General features: G+C 39.6%; 1 protein-coding gene across 1 annotated transcript; it reads left to right on the top strand.

Annotated features, from left to right (window-relative positions):
• The first annotated feature begins 1,803 nt into the window (after positions 1–1,803).
• Positions 1,804–11,387, top strand: FABP12 (fatty acid binding protein 12). Its single transcript, XM_069600815.1, has 4 exons — positions 1,804–1,876; positions 4,004–4,176; positions 7,641–7,742; positions 11,355–11,387. Exons 1-4 carry the CDS (start codon positions 1,804–1,806, stop codon positions 11,385–11,387), a joined length of 381 nt encoding a protein of 126 aa, XP_069456916.1.
• The last annotated feature ends 2,403 nt before the right edge of the window (positions 11,388–13,790 follow it).

Here is a 13,790-nt window from a genome sequence, read left to right as displayed (position 1 = left end):
AACTGTGAGGAGGTAGCCCAGACCATGTCCCCACTGCTTGAATACCAGCACCCACCCCCTCAGATCATTCCTAGGACTATGGGTGGGTCCGAGTGATCAGCTGAAGGAGTAGAAGAAGCCTGGACATGAGTTGCGGAGAGGTCAGCTCAGTGTGTGGTTGCAGGTTGAATGAGTGGTGGTTTAATTACCCTCAGGGTGGTAGGACAGTGACTGCAGCCATGAAATTTAAAGATGCTTGTTCCTTGGATGAAAAGCTATGACAAACCTAGATAGTGTATTAAAAAGCAGAGGCAATTACTTTGTTGACAAAGATCCATGTAGTCAAAGCTATGGTTATTCTAGTAGTCACGGATGTGAGAGTTGGATTGTAAAGAAGACTGAATGCTGAGGAACTGACGCTTTCAAATTGTGGGGCTGGAGAAGACTCTTGAGAGTCCCTTGCATAAAAACAAGATCAAACCAGACAACCCTAAATCAACTGGAATATTCACTGGAAAGACTTCATCATAGCTGCTGTATTTCCTTCCTTTTCTTTCTGCTCCATTCTCATGCTCAATATGTACATGACTTAATACGATTGTTCTAGCCCTGGCTAAACTTAACTTTTTGGTTCAAATGCCATCTCTGGAGTCTCTCTGGTTTTTAGTTCAAAGTATCAATAGATGGGGAAACAGTGGCTCACTTTGGTTTTGGGGGCTCCAAAATCACTGCAGATGATGATTGCAGCCTTGAAACTAAAAGACGCTTACTCCTTGGAAGGAAAGTTATGACCAAGACAGCATATTATAAAGCAGAGACATTACTTTGTCAACAAAGGTCCATCTAGTCAAGGCTATGGTTTTTCCAACAGTCATGTATGGATGTGAGAGTTGGACTATAAAGAAAGCTGAGCGCTGGAGAACATATGCTTTTGAACTGTGGTGTTGGAGAAGACTCTTGGCCCTTGGACTGCAAGGAGATCCAACCAGTCCATCCTAAAGGAGAACAGTCCTGGGTGTTCATTGGAAGGACTGATGTTGAAGCTGAAACTCCAATACTTTGGCCACCTGATGCAAAGAGCTGACTCATTTGAAAAGACCCTGATGCTGGGAAAGATTGAAGGCAGGAGAAGAAGGGGATGACAGAGGATGAGATGGTTGGATGGCATCACCGACTCAATGGACATGAGTCTGGGTAAACTCTGGGAGTTGGTGATGGACAGGGAGGCCTGGCATGTTGCAGTCCATGGAGTCGCAAAGAGTTGGACATGACTGAGCTACTGAATTGAACTGAACTGATACAGTGAAGTCACTCAGTCGTGTCCGACTCTTTGCGAACTGAACTGAACTGATCAAAAATGAAAATATTACAAGCTCTCTATACAGCTAAGACATTTGCTTTTTTCTAGATCATCCTTGACTAGAGAAACAGAGAGAGAGACCTGGAGTTCAGACATAAGACACAGCTGCCTCAGTCTGCACTTGCCTCACTCAATGCTGTGTGTAGCGGTTCTTATGGAATGAAACAGAAAGAATTTACAACATTAGTTTTGACCCTAAATTAGAGTTGGAAAAATTACATCTAGTCCTGCTAAAATCTGTACCATGTTCCATTTTCATCTTGACGTCCTTACATTTGAGAGAGCTTTCCTGCTTTGGGTGGTTTGATGGGACAATGAGAAAGATTAGAGTACCTTATTATTTTTTTTTTTCCTTACTCTTCTGCACTATCAACCAGAATTGTATTGAAAACAGGTTCCAACATATTTCAAGGAACATACTTATTTATATGATGCAATTTTTCCTTAAAGCCAACTTAAGCAGAATGGTTGATCTGTTCCAAGGAACATGGAAATCCATTTCTTGTGAAAATTTTGAAGAATATATGAAAGAACTGGGTGAGCCATATTTACTTGCGTATCACAGCCAGTAAAAGTGGGAGCTTTGACAGCACAGAACTTGCTCTGTGTGAACCTCTTCCTTCAGTTTTTCACATAGAAACATTAAATATTGATTTAGCACCTAGATACAGTTCTGTGCAAAATTAGTTGAAATTGACATAATCCCTGCTCTCACATAATTTACTCTTGATTTGCATAGATAAATACACATGCACCATATACTAAATAGTAAATGATTTCAATAAATAATTTAAAACAAAAAAATCACATTTAAAAATTAATTTTTAATTGGTGTATATATACTCCAACATAAAATTGGAGTATAATTTTTAATTGGAGTATAAACTTTGTGTTAGTTTCTGCTGTACGACAGTGTGAATCAGCTATATGTACACACATATCCCCTCCATCTTGAGCCTCCCTCCCACCTCCCCTAACCCATGCCTCTAGGTCATCGCAGAGCGCGGAGGTAAACTTCCTTTGCTATACAGCAGTTTCCCACTAGCAATCTATTTTACACATGGTAGTGTATATATTGGGCTTCCCAGGTGGTGCTGGTGGTACAGACCCTGACTGCCAATGCAGGAGATGCAAGAGACACGTTCAACCCTTGAGACAGAAAGATCCCCTGGAGAAGGCATGGCAACCCACTCCATTTCTGCCTGGAAAATCCCATGGACAGAGGAGGAAAGAGTCAGATGCGACTGAGAGATTGTATATACATCAGTGCTACTCTCTCAATTTGTCCCACCCTCTCCTTCCTCACCTGTGTCCACAAGTCTGTTTATTATTATTTTGAAAAATGAACATCTTGCAAACATTTGCTCTGTGCCTTTTGAGGATCGATCTTGTGCTCCAGCTTCTGAAGACTGCTGGCATTCCTTAGCATGTGGCCATGGCAAGTCACTCTTCGCTCCTAGAGTCACATTTTCTCCTGGAGTCTAATATCCCTCTTCCTCTTCTTAAAAGGAAAATTTCTTGGACATTTCATGTGGACATTGGTGACTACATTTGGGGTCCACCTAGACAATCCAGGATACTCTCCCTATTTCAAGAGGCTTAAATTAGCTAAAACTGCAGAGTCCCCTTCGGCATATAAAGTAACATTCACAGGTTCCAGGGTCTGGGATGTGAGTATCTCTGGGGACCATTTTCCAACCTATCACATTTTGTCATCATGTTTCACAATATGAATTCCATGGACATGGACATGTTACTGTGTCTCCCCAATGTGCCTCCTCTTAGAAATTTAACTTATGTATTGAAGAATATGTAATACTGTTTTTATAGAATAGACTGATATGTACTGCACAAAGTTCTATGTGCAGTCATGTTCACAACAGCACTATTTGTAATAACAAAAAATGGAAACACAAAAATGGCCATCAATAGGGCATAAATAACTAAATATCAGAATGTACATACTATGAAACATTATGCAGCTATGACAAAAATTTATGCTTATATGTACTGACATGGAAACTCTCCAAAACATACAGATATAGAGGAAAATCAAACAATAACAATCATTATAATAAAACATTTGTATTTTTAAAAATTCTATATGTAGTGGTGATGGTTGCATAACATTGTTTATGTACTTACTGACACTTAATTGTACTTAAACTGCACTTAAATGTACTGCCATTTAAAATGGTTAAAATGATAAATTTTGTTACATATATTTCACAACAGTAAAAATACATAATAGATAAAAACAAACCCTGTACATGTGAACATAAAAGAATGTAAGAGAATAAATAAAGATCTGGAAGAATTCACACCAAAGGGTTTTGTCTCTATGTAAATGAGTGCATTTTTAAAATAAGGAGATGGTTCATATTTTTAAGCAAATTTTCAGAAGGGTCCATGAAACAATAGGATTAATAGCTACTAGACCAGAAAACATGACAGCTGTTAGATCAAAACTGGAGATAGATTTTTTTTTCTGTAAAAAATACCCTATTTTAACATATAATGGTGGTGCTACTAGCTTAGAAGTTTGAATGCAAGCAGAGTCAAATTTGTTTAACTCTAAAACCTCCTAATTAGCATATACAGCTAACGAGAGTCTTGGGAGACAACAACAGATTTAATCACTGTGTCCTTTTATCTGGTTTCCAGGAATAGGAAGAGCCAGCAGGAAACTTGGCTGTCTGGCAAAGCCCACTGTGACCATCATCACAAAAGAAGATCTGATCACTATAAAAACCAAAAGCATCTTTAAAAATAATGAAATCTCCTTTAAACTGGGAGAAGAATTTGAGGAAACCACACCAGGTGGCCATAAAACCAAGGTGAGGCCTTCAACATTTTCAGATGAATTTAATTACGAATTGTTAATTTTGAAATCTTCCCAGGTAAATAAGCAATTATGGTGAACATATCTAAAGTGTGTTAGATAAACTTTTGGCTTAAGCCTTGGTCTGAGGAACTCAACTTTTAATATACATACAAATCTCATGGCATGTTGGTAAAAAAATGCCTACTTCCAGGTTCTATCACCAGAGGCTGTGGTATCTGGGACCAGAACTGAAAATGATGTTTTTAACAATTCTTACGCAAATATTGAACAGAAAACACTTTCAGAATCATTTTTAGACCTCAAAAACAAAAGGTCTGCCTTTCCATTTGGTAGCAGATTTCCATACATGGATTTACAATGAATAAAAACATGTATTAGTTGGCATGCATGAGTGTGTATGTGTGTGCATGCTCAGTCAGGTCTGATTCTATGCGACTCCGTAGACTGTAGCCCACCAGGCTCCTCTGTTCATGGGATTCTCCAGGCAAGAATACTGGATTGGGTTGCCATTTCCTTCTTCAGGGGATCTTCCCGACCCATAGATCAAATCCATCAAATCCAAGTCTCTTGTGTCTTTTGCATTGGCAGGCAGATTTTTTTACCACTGTGCCACATGGAAAGCCCATTAGCAGGTAAAGGTGAGGTTAGATCACAGTAACAAATTATCCACAAGCTCTCAGTGCTTACACAATTGGAGTTCTAACTCATAGTACATATTCAGTGTTACGATGGAGTTGGAGAAGTTTCTTTGTGGAGGAGGAGGCTGGAGATGGGGGCATAAAGTATCTGCCCCTCTTAATTTCTCCAGGGACCAGGCTAAAGGAGATTCAACTAATCTGTAGCTGGACCATGTGAAGTTTGTGATCTCAGTCAACAAAATTGGGAAAGAGACACTAGGCTTTTTATTGTCTACACCTGGAATTGACACACACTTTTACTCACGGGCTCCAACTTGAATATACAATTTACCTACATTACACAATTTATTTATATTTTATGTTTATTGTCTGTTCCCCCAGACTAGGATGTAAGCTCTTCCAAGAAAGGATGTCTTGTCTGTTCTGTTTCACAGAACCTAGTGATGTTACATAATATTAATATTTGCTCAATAAATATCATTTGAATGAAAGCACTCAATAGAAGATAGTTAAACAATATGGAGAGTGAAGTCCTAATAAAAGGAACTGAATACCACATTATTAGATTGCTGTTAAATAATATGAGACTTCACATTCCTGTATAATATCAAATGGAAGAATTTTGACCAAAAATATTTAATAAAGATGTCTATAATAAATTAAAAAACTACTAGAACAAAAAAGACTGGAAAGTATAGAAGTGCAGAAAGGAAATTTGGTAACTATCATTATCTCTATCACAGGACAGACTGTAAATAATTTTGGTAGAAAACCCAGCTCAGTGGATGCATAAACTCTGATATGTAAGCCTTTCCAGTAGCCATGTATGGCTGTGATAGTCGGACCATAAAGAAAGCTGGGTGTCAAAGAATGGATGCTTTTGAACTGTGGTCTTGGAAAAGACTCTTGAGAGTGTCTTGGACAGCAAGGAAATCAAATCAGTCAATCCTAAAGGAAATCAGTCCTGAATATTCACTGGAAGGACTGATACTGAAGCCGAAGCACCAATACTTTGGCCACCTGATACGAAGAACTGACTCACTGGAAAAGACCCTGATTCTGGGAAAGATTGAAGGCAGGAGGAGAAGGGGATGACAGAGGATAAGATGGTTGGATGGCATCACCGACTCAATGGACATGAGTTTGAGCAAGCTCTGGGAGTTGGTGATGGACAGGGAAGGCTGGCATGCTGCAAGCTATCCATGGGTCGCAAAGAGTTGGACACAACTGAGCAACTGAATTGAACTGCAATAGAGTTTAAACAGAGTTATCTCTAAACTTTGAGGAGCAGGCTGCAAACTCTGGCTCAGGATTGTGTGGGTGTAAATCCCACCTCTGCCACCAATCAATCAATCAACTGTGTGGCTATGAGCAAGTCACAGACTCATGGTGACTCAGTCATTTCATTTGCAAAAGGGGATAATTATAGAGTGTGTGTGCACTCAGTCATGCCCAACTCTTTGTGACCTAATGGACTATAGCCCTCCAGGTTCCTCTGTCCATGGGATTATCTCGGCAAGAAGACTGGAGTGAGTTGTCATTTCCTTCTCTAGGAGATCTTCCCAACTCAGGAATAGAACCCACACCTCCCGTGCCTCCTGCACTGGCAGGTGGATTCTTTATCACTGAGCCACTTGGGAAGCCCAATAATTATAGTACTTATGTCATAAGGTTGCTGTGAGAATTACATGAATATGTTAATACTCTTGAAGAGTGCCTCACACACAATAAATAGTGCTACAAAGTGCCAGCTACTGTTGTTGTTACGATTATTATCATTTCTATTTATTATTTATTTTACTATTATTATTGCTTTATTCTCTATTGCCATTTTATTGTAAAGCATACAACTCAGGAACAACAAAAGGGAAGAAATGCATAAGACAAGGTATGTGGGAAATGGTTTGAAGTTTCCATACCCCTCCAGGTACACAACCTTCCCAGCACACTAATATGTTCATCAGGGCTTCCCTTGTGGATCAGTGGATCAGTGGTAAAGAATCCACCCGCTACTGTAGGAAACAGGAGTTCAATCCCTGGTCCAGGAAGATCCCACATGCTGAGGAGCAACTAAGCCTGTGCTCCACAATTATTGCACCTGTGCTCTAGAGCCCAGCCCACAACTACTGAGCCCACACACTCTACAGCGGGTGTTCTGCAACAAGAGAAGCCACCACAGTGAGAAGCCCTCACATCGCAACAAGAGAGTAACCCCTGCTTGTTGCAACTAAAGAAAAGCCCAAGCAAAGCAGTGAAGACCCAGCACAGCCCAAAATGAAGGAGTAAATAAATAAATTTATTTTTAAAAATAATAGGTTCAAAAAAAATAAAAAAATAAAAATAATAGGTTCATCAACTGGAAGTTCTCCAAATTCCATCATTTTTCACTGTAATACATGCCACACCATTTTATATTCCCACAGCACTATAATTATTTTTATATTGTTGGAGTAAGAAGAGGAAATGGGATCTTACATTGGGAGTTTGAATTAGCTTCACATATGTTTTTAAAGTTGAAACTCACTTGTGATTCTTTACACAATAAGATAATACTTGGCCTGTACAATAAATATATTTTGTAAAAACTTTACTTACTCCTGAAGGTAAAATTTAGTTTTTACTCTTTTAAAACCTTTTTCCCCAGAAGAATCAGCCAACAAATTTACTGTTGATGAAGTCTCAAAATAAATGGAATTGTAAACACCATTCTAAAACTACCTGAGAATATCACAACAGCTGAAAAGAATTTGTCTCCTGATAAAATTTTAGAGTTCATATGTCACAGTCTGAGCTGAATTTGGTCTTGTCTGTTTTTCAGAGTACTGTAATCTTAGATGATGGCTCCTTGATTCAGGTTCAGGACTGGGATGGCAAAGAGATCACCATAAGGAGGAAGCTGGTGGATGAGAAACTGGTGGTGGTGAGTGAACTGTTTCTCATTTTTCCTATCTAACACCTATATATGGGCTTCCCAGGTGGCTCAGTGGGTAAAAAAATCCACCTGCAATGCAAGAGATGCAGGATATGCAGGTTCGATCCCTGGGTCGAGAAGACTGCCTGCATGAGGGCATGAAAACCCACACCAGTATTCTTGCCTGGAGAATCCCAAGGACAGAGGAGCCTGATGGATGACAGTCCATAGAGTCTCCAAGAGTTGGACATGACTGAAGCGATTGAGCATGCACGCAATAACTGTATATAAAATCACTCAGCTTGTTCTAAAACAATAGGAGTGAATGTAATTTTTCTATTTTCTCTTGCTTTATAAGAATGGGATAGGGGGATATTGGCAGATAAATATATGATCATAAAGATTAGAAAATGTGCAAGGATTGAGAAACTAAAAACCTAGACAGAATTTTTAAAATTGTCTTGCCCAATTTTTGGATTGGTGTGGAAGTCAAAACAAGCACACATTTGTGCAAGAAAGATTTCAGCAGGGATTGAGAGTTTTTGCTGATCCTTTGCTCCACACCAGGGTGAATTTCTGAGTTTTCCAGATAACACCGAGCGAAAGCATGAATAGGAAATTTAAACTAGAGGGACAAAGCTTAAGTGCTGTCTGTTTGATGTCTAGATCAATTGACACAGGTAAAAACTAACACTTAATGGCTACCATGTCCTCATGTTTTCATGTATTATTTAACCAATCTTCACAATACTCCTGTGAAATAAGATTATTTAATCCATTTAATGGATGCAGAAATTGAGAACCAGACACTGACTTACCTGAGGATATTTGGCTGTGAAAATGTGGTGGGGCTGGGGTTAAAATCCAGGTTGGCTTAATTCCAACGTCTACATTTTTTTAGTCTATCCTGCTCCTCTCAGGATGGCTTCCCCAGTAATCTTTCTTGTTTGTACAGAATGGAGGGAAGCGTGTTCATGACTGTCCTCTTCTCAAACCCTACCTCCACTAAAATGAATAAATTGTTAGTTCTGGACACAGTATAAAATAGTTCTTTCTAAGGAAACATAAAAAAAAAATCTATCCTCATTTCTTAATGTAAGGATATTTTTTTCAACAATGGAATATATTCCCTTATAAAGTAGGAAGTGGAAGACTAAGGATAATTTATTTTATTGCTTTCTATAAAGACCTTAATCACTAACCAGATAGGTTTTATAGTTCATTAAAAAAATATTAGATTCAGAATCTGAAGACATGGATTTCCATCTCTGTGTTCACTTCTTATTTGACTTTGGAAAAGTCATTCATCTTCTCCAAGATTCAGTTTTCTTGCTTTCAAAACGTAGAAAAAAATTTTTTGGATAGAATTAAATACCATCATGTGTATATCAGTGCTCTGAAAATCATGAAATACTGTACTGATGTATATTATTGTTTGAAAAATATAGAGTATCTATAAAAATGCTTCAATGTAGGCATTTAAAAATGTTCATATAAACAAACTTCAAGTTCATATGAATAAACTTTTTCTGTATAAATACCTGTATATATATATACACATATATTTACACATTGTATCATATATATCATATATAATATGTGATTTATATATGTATGTATATATATGTACAAAAAAGATCTTCATGACACAGATAACCATGATGATGTGATCACTAATCTAGAGCCAGACATCTTGGAATGTGAAGTCAAGTGGGCCTTAGAACAAAGCTAGTGGAAGAGATGGAATTCCAGTTGAGCTGTTTCAAATCCTGAAAGATGATGCTGTGAAAGTGCTGCACTCAATATGCCAACAAATTTGGAAAACTCAGCAGTGGCCACAGGACTGGAAAAGGTCAGTTTTCATTCCAGTCCCAAAGAAAGGCAATGCCAAAGAATGCTCAAACTACTGCACAATTGTACTCATCTCATATGCTAGTAAAGTAATGCTCAAAATTCTCCAAGCCATGCTTCATCAATACGTGAACCGTGAACTCCCTGATGTTCAAGCTGGTTTTAGAAAAGGCAGAGGAACAAGAGATCAAATTGCCAACATCCGCTGGATCATGGAAAAAGCAAGAGAGTTCCAGAGAAACATCTATTTCTGCTTTATTGACTATGCCAAAGCCTTTGATTGTGTGGATCACAATAAACTGTGGAAAATTCTGAAAGAGATGGGAATACCAGACCACCTAACCTGCCTCTTGAGAAATCTGTATACAGGTCAGGAAGCAACAGTTAGAACTGGACAACAGTTAGCAACAGTTAGAAATGGAACAACAGACTGGTTCCAAATAGGAAAAGGAGTACGTCAAGGCTGTATATTGTCACCCTGCTTATTTAACTTCTCTGCAGAGTACATCATGAGAAATGCTGGACTGGAAGAAACACAAGCTGGAATCAAGATTGCCGGGAGAAATATCAATAACCTTAGATATGCAGATGGAGAAGGAAATGGCAACCCACTCCAGTGTTCTTGCCTGGAGAATTCCAGGGATGGGGGAGCCTGGTGGGCTGCCGTCTATGGGGTCGCACGGAGTCGGACACGACTGAAGCGACTTAGCAGCAGAAGCAGCAGCAGATATGCAGATGACACCACCCTTATGGCAGAAAGTGAAGAGGAGCTAAAAAGCCTCTTGATGAAAGTGAAAGAGGAGAGCGAAAAAGTTGGCTTAAAGCTCAACATTCAGAAAACGAAGATCATGGCATCCAGTCCCATCACTTCATGGGAAATAGATGGGGAAGCAGTGGAAACAGTGTGAGACTTTATTTTTTGGGGCTCCAAAATCACTGCAGATGGTGACTGCAGCCATGAAATTAAAATACGCTTACTCCTTGGAAGGAAAGTTATGACCAAGCTAGATGGTATATTCAAAAGCAGAGACATTACTTTGCCGACTAAGGTCCGTCTAGACAAGGCTATGGTTTTTCCTGTGGTCATGTATGGATGTGAGAGTTGGACTGTGAAGAAGGCTGAGCGCCGAAGAACTGATGCTTTTGAACTGTGTTGTTGGAGAAGACTCTTGAGAGTCCCTTGGACTGCAAGGAGATCCAACCAGTCCATTCTGAAGGAGATCAACCGTGGGATTTCTTTAGAAGGAATGATGCTAAAGCTGAAGCTCCAGTACTTTGGCCACCTCATGTGAAGAGTTGACTCATTGGAAAAGACTCTGATGCTGGGATGAATTGGGGGCAGGAGGAGAAGGGGACGACCGAGGATGAGATGGCTGGATGGCATCATGGACTCGATGGATGTGAGTCTGAGTGAACTCCAGGAGTTGGTGATGGACAGGGAGGCCTGGCGTGTTGTGATTCATGGGATCACAATGAGTCGGATATGACTGAGCAACTGAACTGAACTGAACTGAACTGAACTGATATATATATACTCTTTAAGTAGAATATTGCTTTTTCACGAGTGAAATATTCTGTTTTACTAGTGCCAAATCTTATATATGTATACATGGCAAAATCACTAGTAAATAGTTTTGATTTATAGCTATCTATAGATTTCTTTTCCAGATTTTTAAGGAATGTATGTATGCATGGCAATTTGTTTGCCTTTTTCTAAATGTCAGTTTCACCAGCAGTACTGAAATATCTTATCCTTTGTTTGTCTTCAAGGAAAGTGTGGTGAACAATGTTACCTGCACATGAACATATGAGAGAGTACAAACAAACCCAGTCTCAAACTCTTAGGTACTCTCAAACTGTGATCCAAACTGCCAAGGCTGCTTAAATAAAAATATTATGACAGCTAATATGAGAGAACCTTTGCAAAAATGCCAATAGCTTTGGATGCCATGTTGAATACACCTGTACCATAGAGTACTTTTTATACTATTCATGGGGTTCTCAAAGCAAGAATACTCAAGTGGTTTGCCATTCCCTTCTCCAGTGGACCACGTTTTGTCATGACCCGTCCGTCTTGGGTGACCCTACCCAGCATGGCTCATAGTTTCATTGAGTTAGACAGGGCTGTGGTCCATGTGATCAGTTTGATTAGTTTTCTGTAATTGTGGTTTTCATTCTGTCCTGCTCTCTGATGGATAAGGATAAGAGGTTTATGGAAGCTTCTTGATGGGAGAGACTGAAAGTGAGGGAAACTGGGTCTTGTTCTGATGAGCTGGGCCATGCTCTGTTCAGTTCAGTTCAGTCGCTCAGTCATGTCCGACTCTTTGTGACCCCATGAATCGCAGCACGCCAGGCCTCCCTGTCCATCACCAACTCCTGGAGTTCTTCAGACTCATGTCCATCGAATCAGTGATGTCATTCAGCCATCTCATCCTCTGTCGTCCCCTTCTCCTCCTACCCCCAATCCATCCCAGCATCAGAGTCTTTTCCAATGAGTCAACTCTTCACATGAGGTGGCCAAAGTACTGGAGTTTCAGCTTTAGCATCATTCCTTCTAAAGAAATCCCAGGGCTGATTTCCTTCAGAATGGACTGGTTGGATCTCCTTGCAGTCCAAGGCACTCTCAAGAGTCTTCTCCAACACCACAGTTCAAAAGCATCAATTCTTTGGCACTCAGCCTTCTTCACAGTCCAACTCTCACATCCATACATGACCACAGGAAAAACCATAGCCTTGACTAGACGGACCTTAGTCAGCAAAGTAATGTCTCTGCTTTTGAATATGCTATCTAGGTTGCTCATAACTTTTCTTCCAAAGAGTAAGCATCTTTTAATTTCATGGCTGCAATCACCATCTGCAGTGATTGTGGAGCCCAAAAAAATAAAGTCTGAACACTGTTTCCACTGGTTCCCCATCTATTTCCCATGAAGTGATGGGACTGGATGCCATGATCTTCATTTTCTGAATGTTGAGCTTTAAGCCAACTTTCTCACTCTCCACTTTCACTTTCATCAAGAGGCTTTTTAGCTCCTCTTCACTTTCTGCCATAAGGGTGATGTCATCTGTATATCTTAGGCTATTGATATTTCTCCCGGCAATCTTGATTCCAGCTTGTGTTTCTTTCAGTCCAACATTTCTCATGATGTACTCTGCATAGAAGTTAAATAAGCAGGGTGACAATATACAGCCTTGACGTATTCCTTTTCCTATTTGAAACCAGTCTGTTGTTCCATGTCCAGTTCTAACTGTTGCTTCCTGACCTGTATACAGATTTCTCAAGAGGCAGGTTAAGTGGTCTGGTATTCCCATCTCTTTCAGAATTTTCCACAGTTCATTGTGATCCACACAGTCAAAGGCTTTGGCATAGTCAATGAAGCAGAAATAGATATTTTACTGGAACTCTCTTGCTTTTTCCATGATCCAGCAGATGTTGGCAATTTGATCTCTTGTTCCTCTGCCTTTTCTAAAACCAGCTTGAATATCAGGAAGTTCACAGTTCACGTATTGCTGAAGCCTGGCTTGGAGAATTTTGAGCATTACTTTACTAACATGTGAGATGAGTGCAATTGTGCAGTAGTTTGAGCATTCTTTGGCCTTGCCTTTCTTTGGAATTGGAATGAAAACAGACCTTTTCCAGTTCTATGGCCACTGCTGAGTTTTCCAAATTTGCTGGCATATTGAGTGCAGCACTTTCACAGCATCATCTTTCAGGATTTGAAATAGCTCCACTGGAATGCCATCACCTCCACTAGCTTTGTTCATAGTGATGCTTTCTAAGGCCCACTTGACTTCACATTCCAGGATGTCTGGCTCTAGATGAGTGATCACACCATCATGATTATCTGGGTCGTGAAGATCTTTTTTGTACAGTTCTTCTGTGTATTCTTGCCACCTCTTCTTAACATCTCTGCTTCTGTTAGGTCCAGACCATTTCTGTCCTTTATCGAGCCCATCTTTGCATGAAATGTTCCCTTGGTATCTCTAATTTTCTGGAAGAGATCTCTAGTCTTTCCCATTCTGTTGTTTTCCTCTATTTCTTTGCATTGATCACTGAAGAAGGCTTTCTTATCTCTTCTTGCTATTCTTTGGAACTCTGCATTCAGATGCTTATATCTTTCCTTTTCTCCTTTGTTTTTCGCCTCTCTTCTTTTCACAGCTATTTGTAAGGCCTCCCCAGACAGCCATTTTGCTTTCTTCCATTTCTTT

This window comes from Ovis canadensis, chromosome 9 (genome assembly GCF_042477335.2).
Source record: "Ovis canadensis isolate MfBH-ARS-UI-01 breed Bighorn chromosome 9, ARS-UI_OviCan_v2, whole genome shotgun sequence".
Taxonomy (NCBI): domain Eukaryota; kingdom Metazoa; phylum Chordata; class Mammalia; order Artiodactyla; family Bovidae; genus Ovis; species Ovis canadensis.
This window is presented reverse-complemented; position numbering and strand designations above follow the sequence as displayed.

Bases quoted from the DNA above. Each gene is read 5' to 3' on its own strand.
- FABP12 (XM_069600815.1), top strand. From the start codon at position 1,804: ATGGTTGATCTGTTCCAAGGAACATGGAAATCCATTTCTTGTGAAAAT. The intron at 1,877-4,003 runs GTGAGCCATATT...TCTGGTTTCCAG, and splicing joins AGAATATATGAAAGAACTGG to GAATAGGAAGAGCCAGCAGG. The intron at 7,743-11,354 runs GTGAGTGAACTG...TTTGTCTTCAAG, and splicing joins TGGATGAGAAACTGGTGGTG to GAAAGTGTGGTGAACAATGT.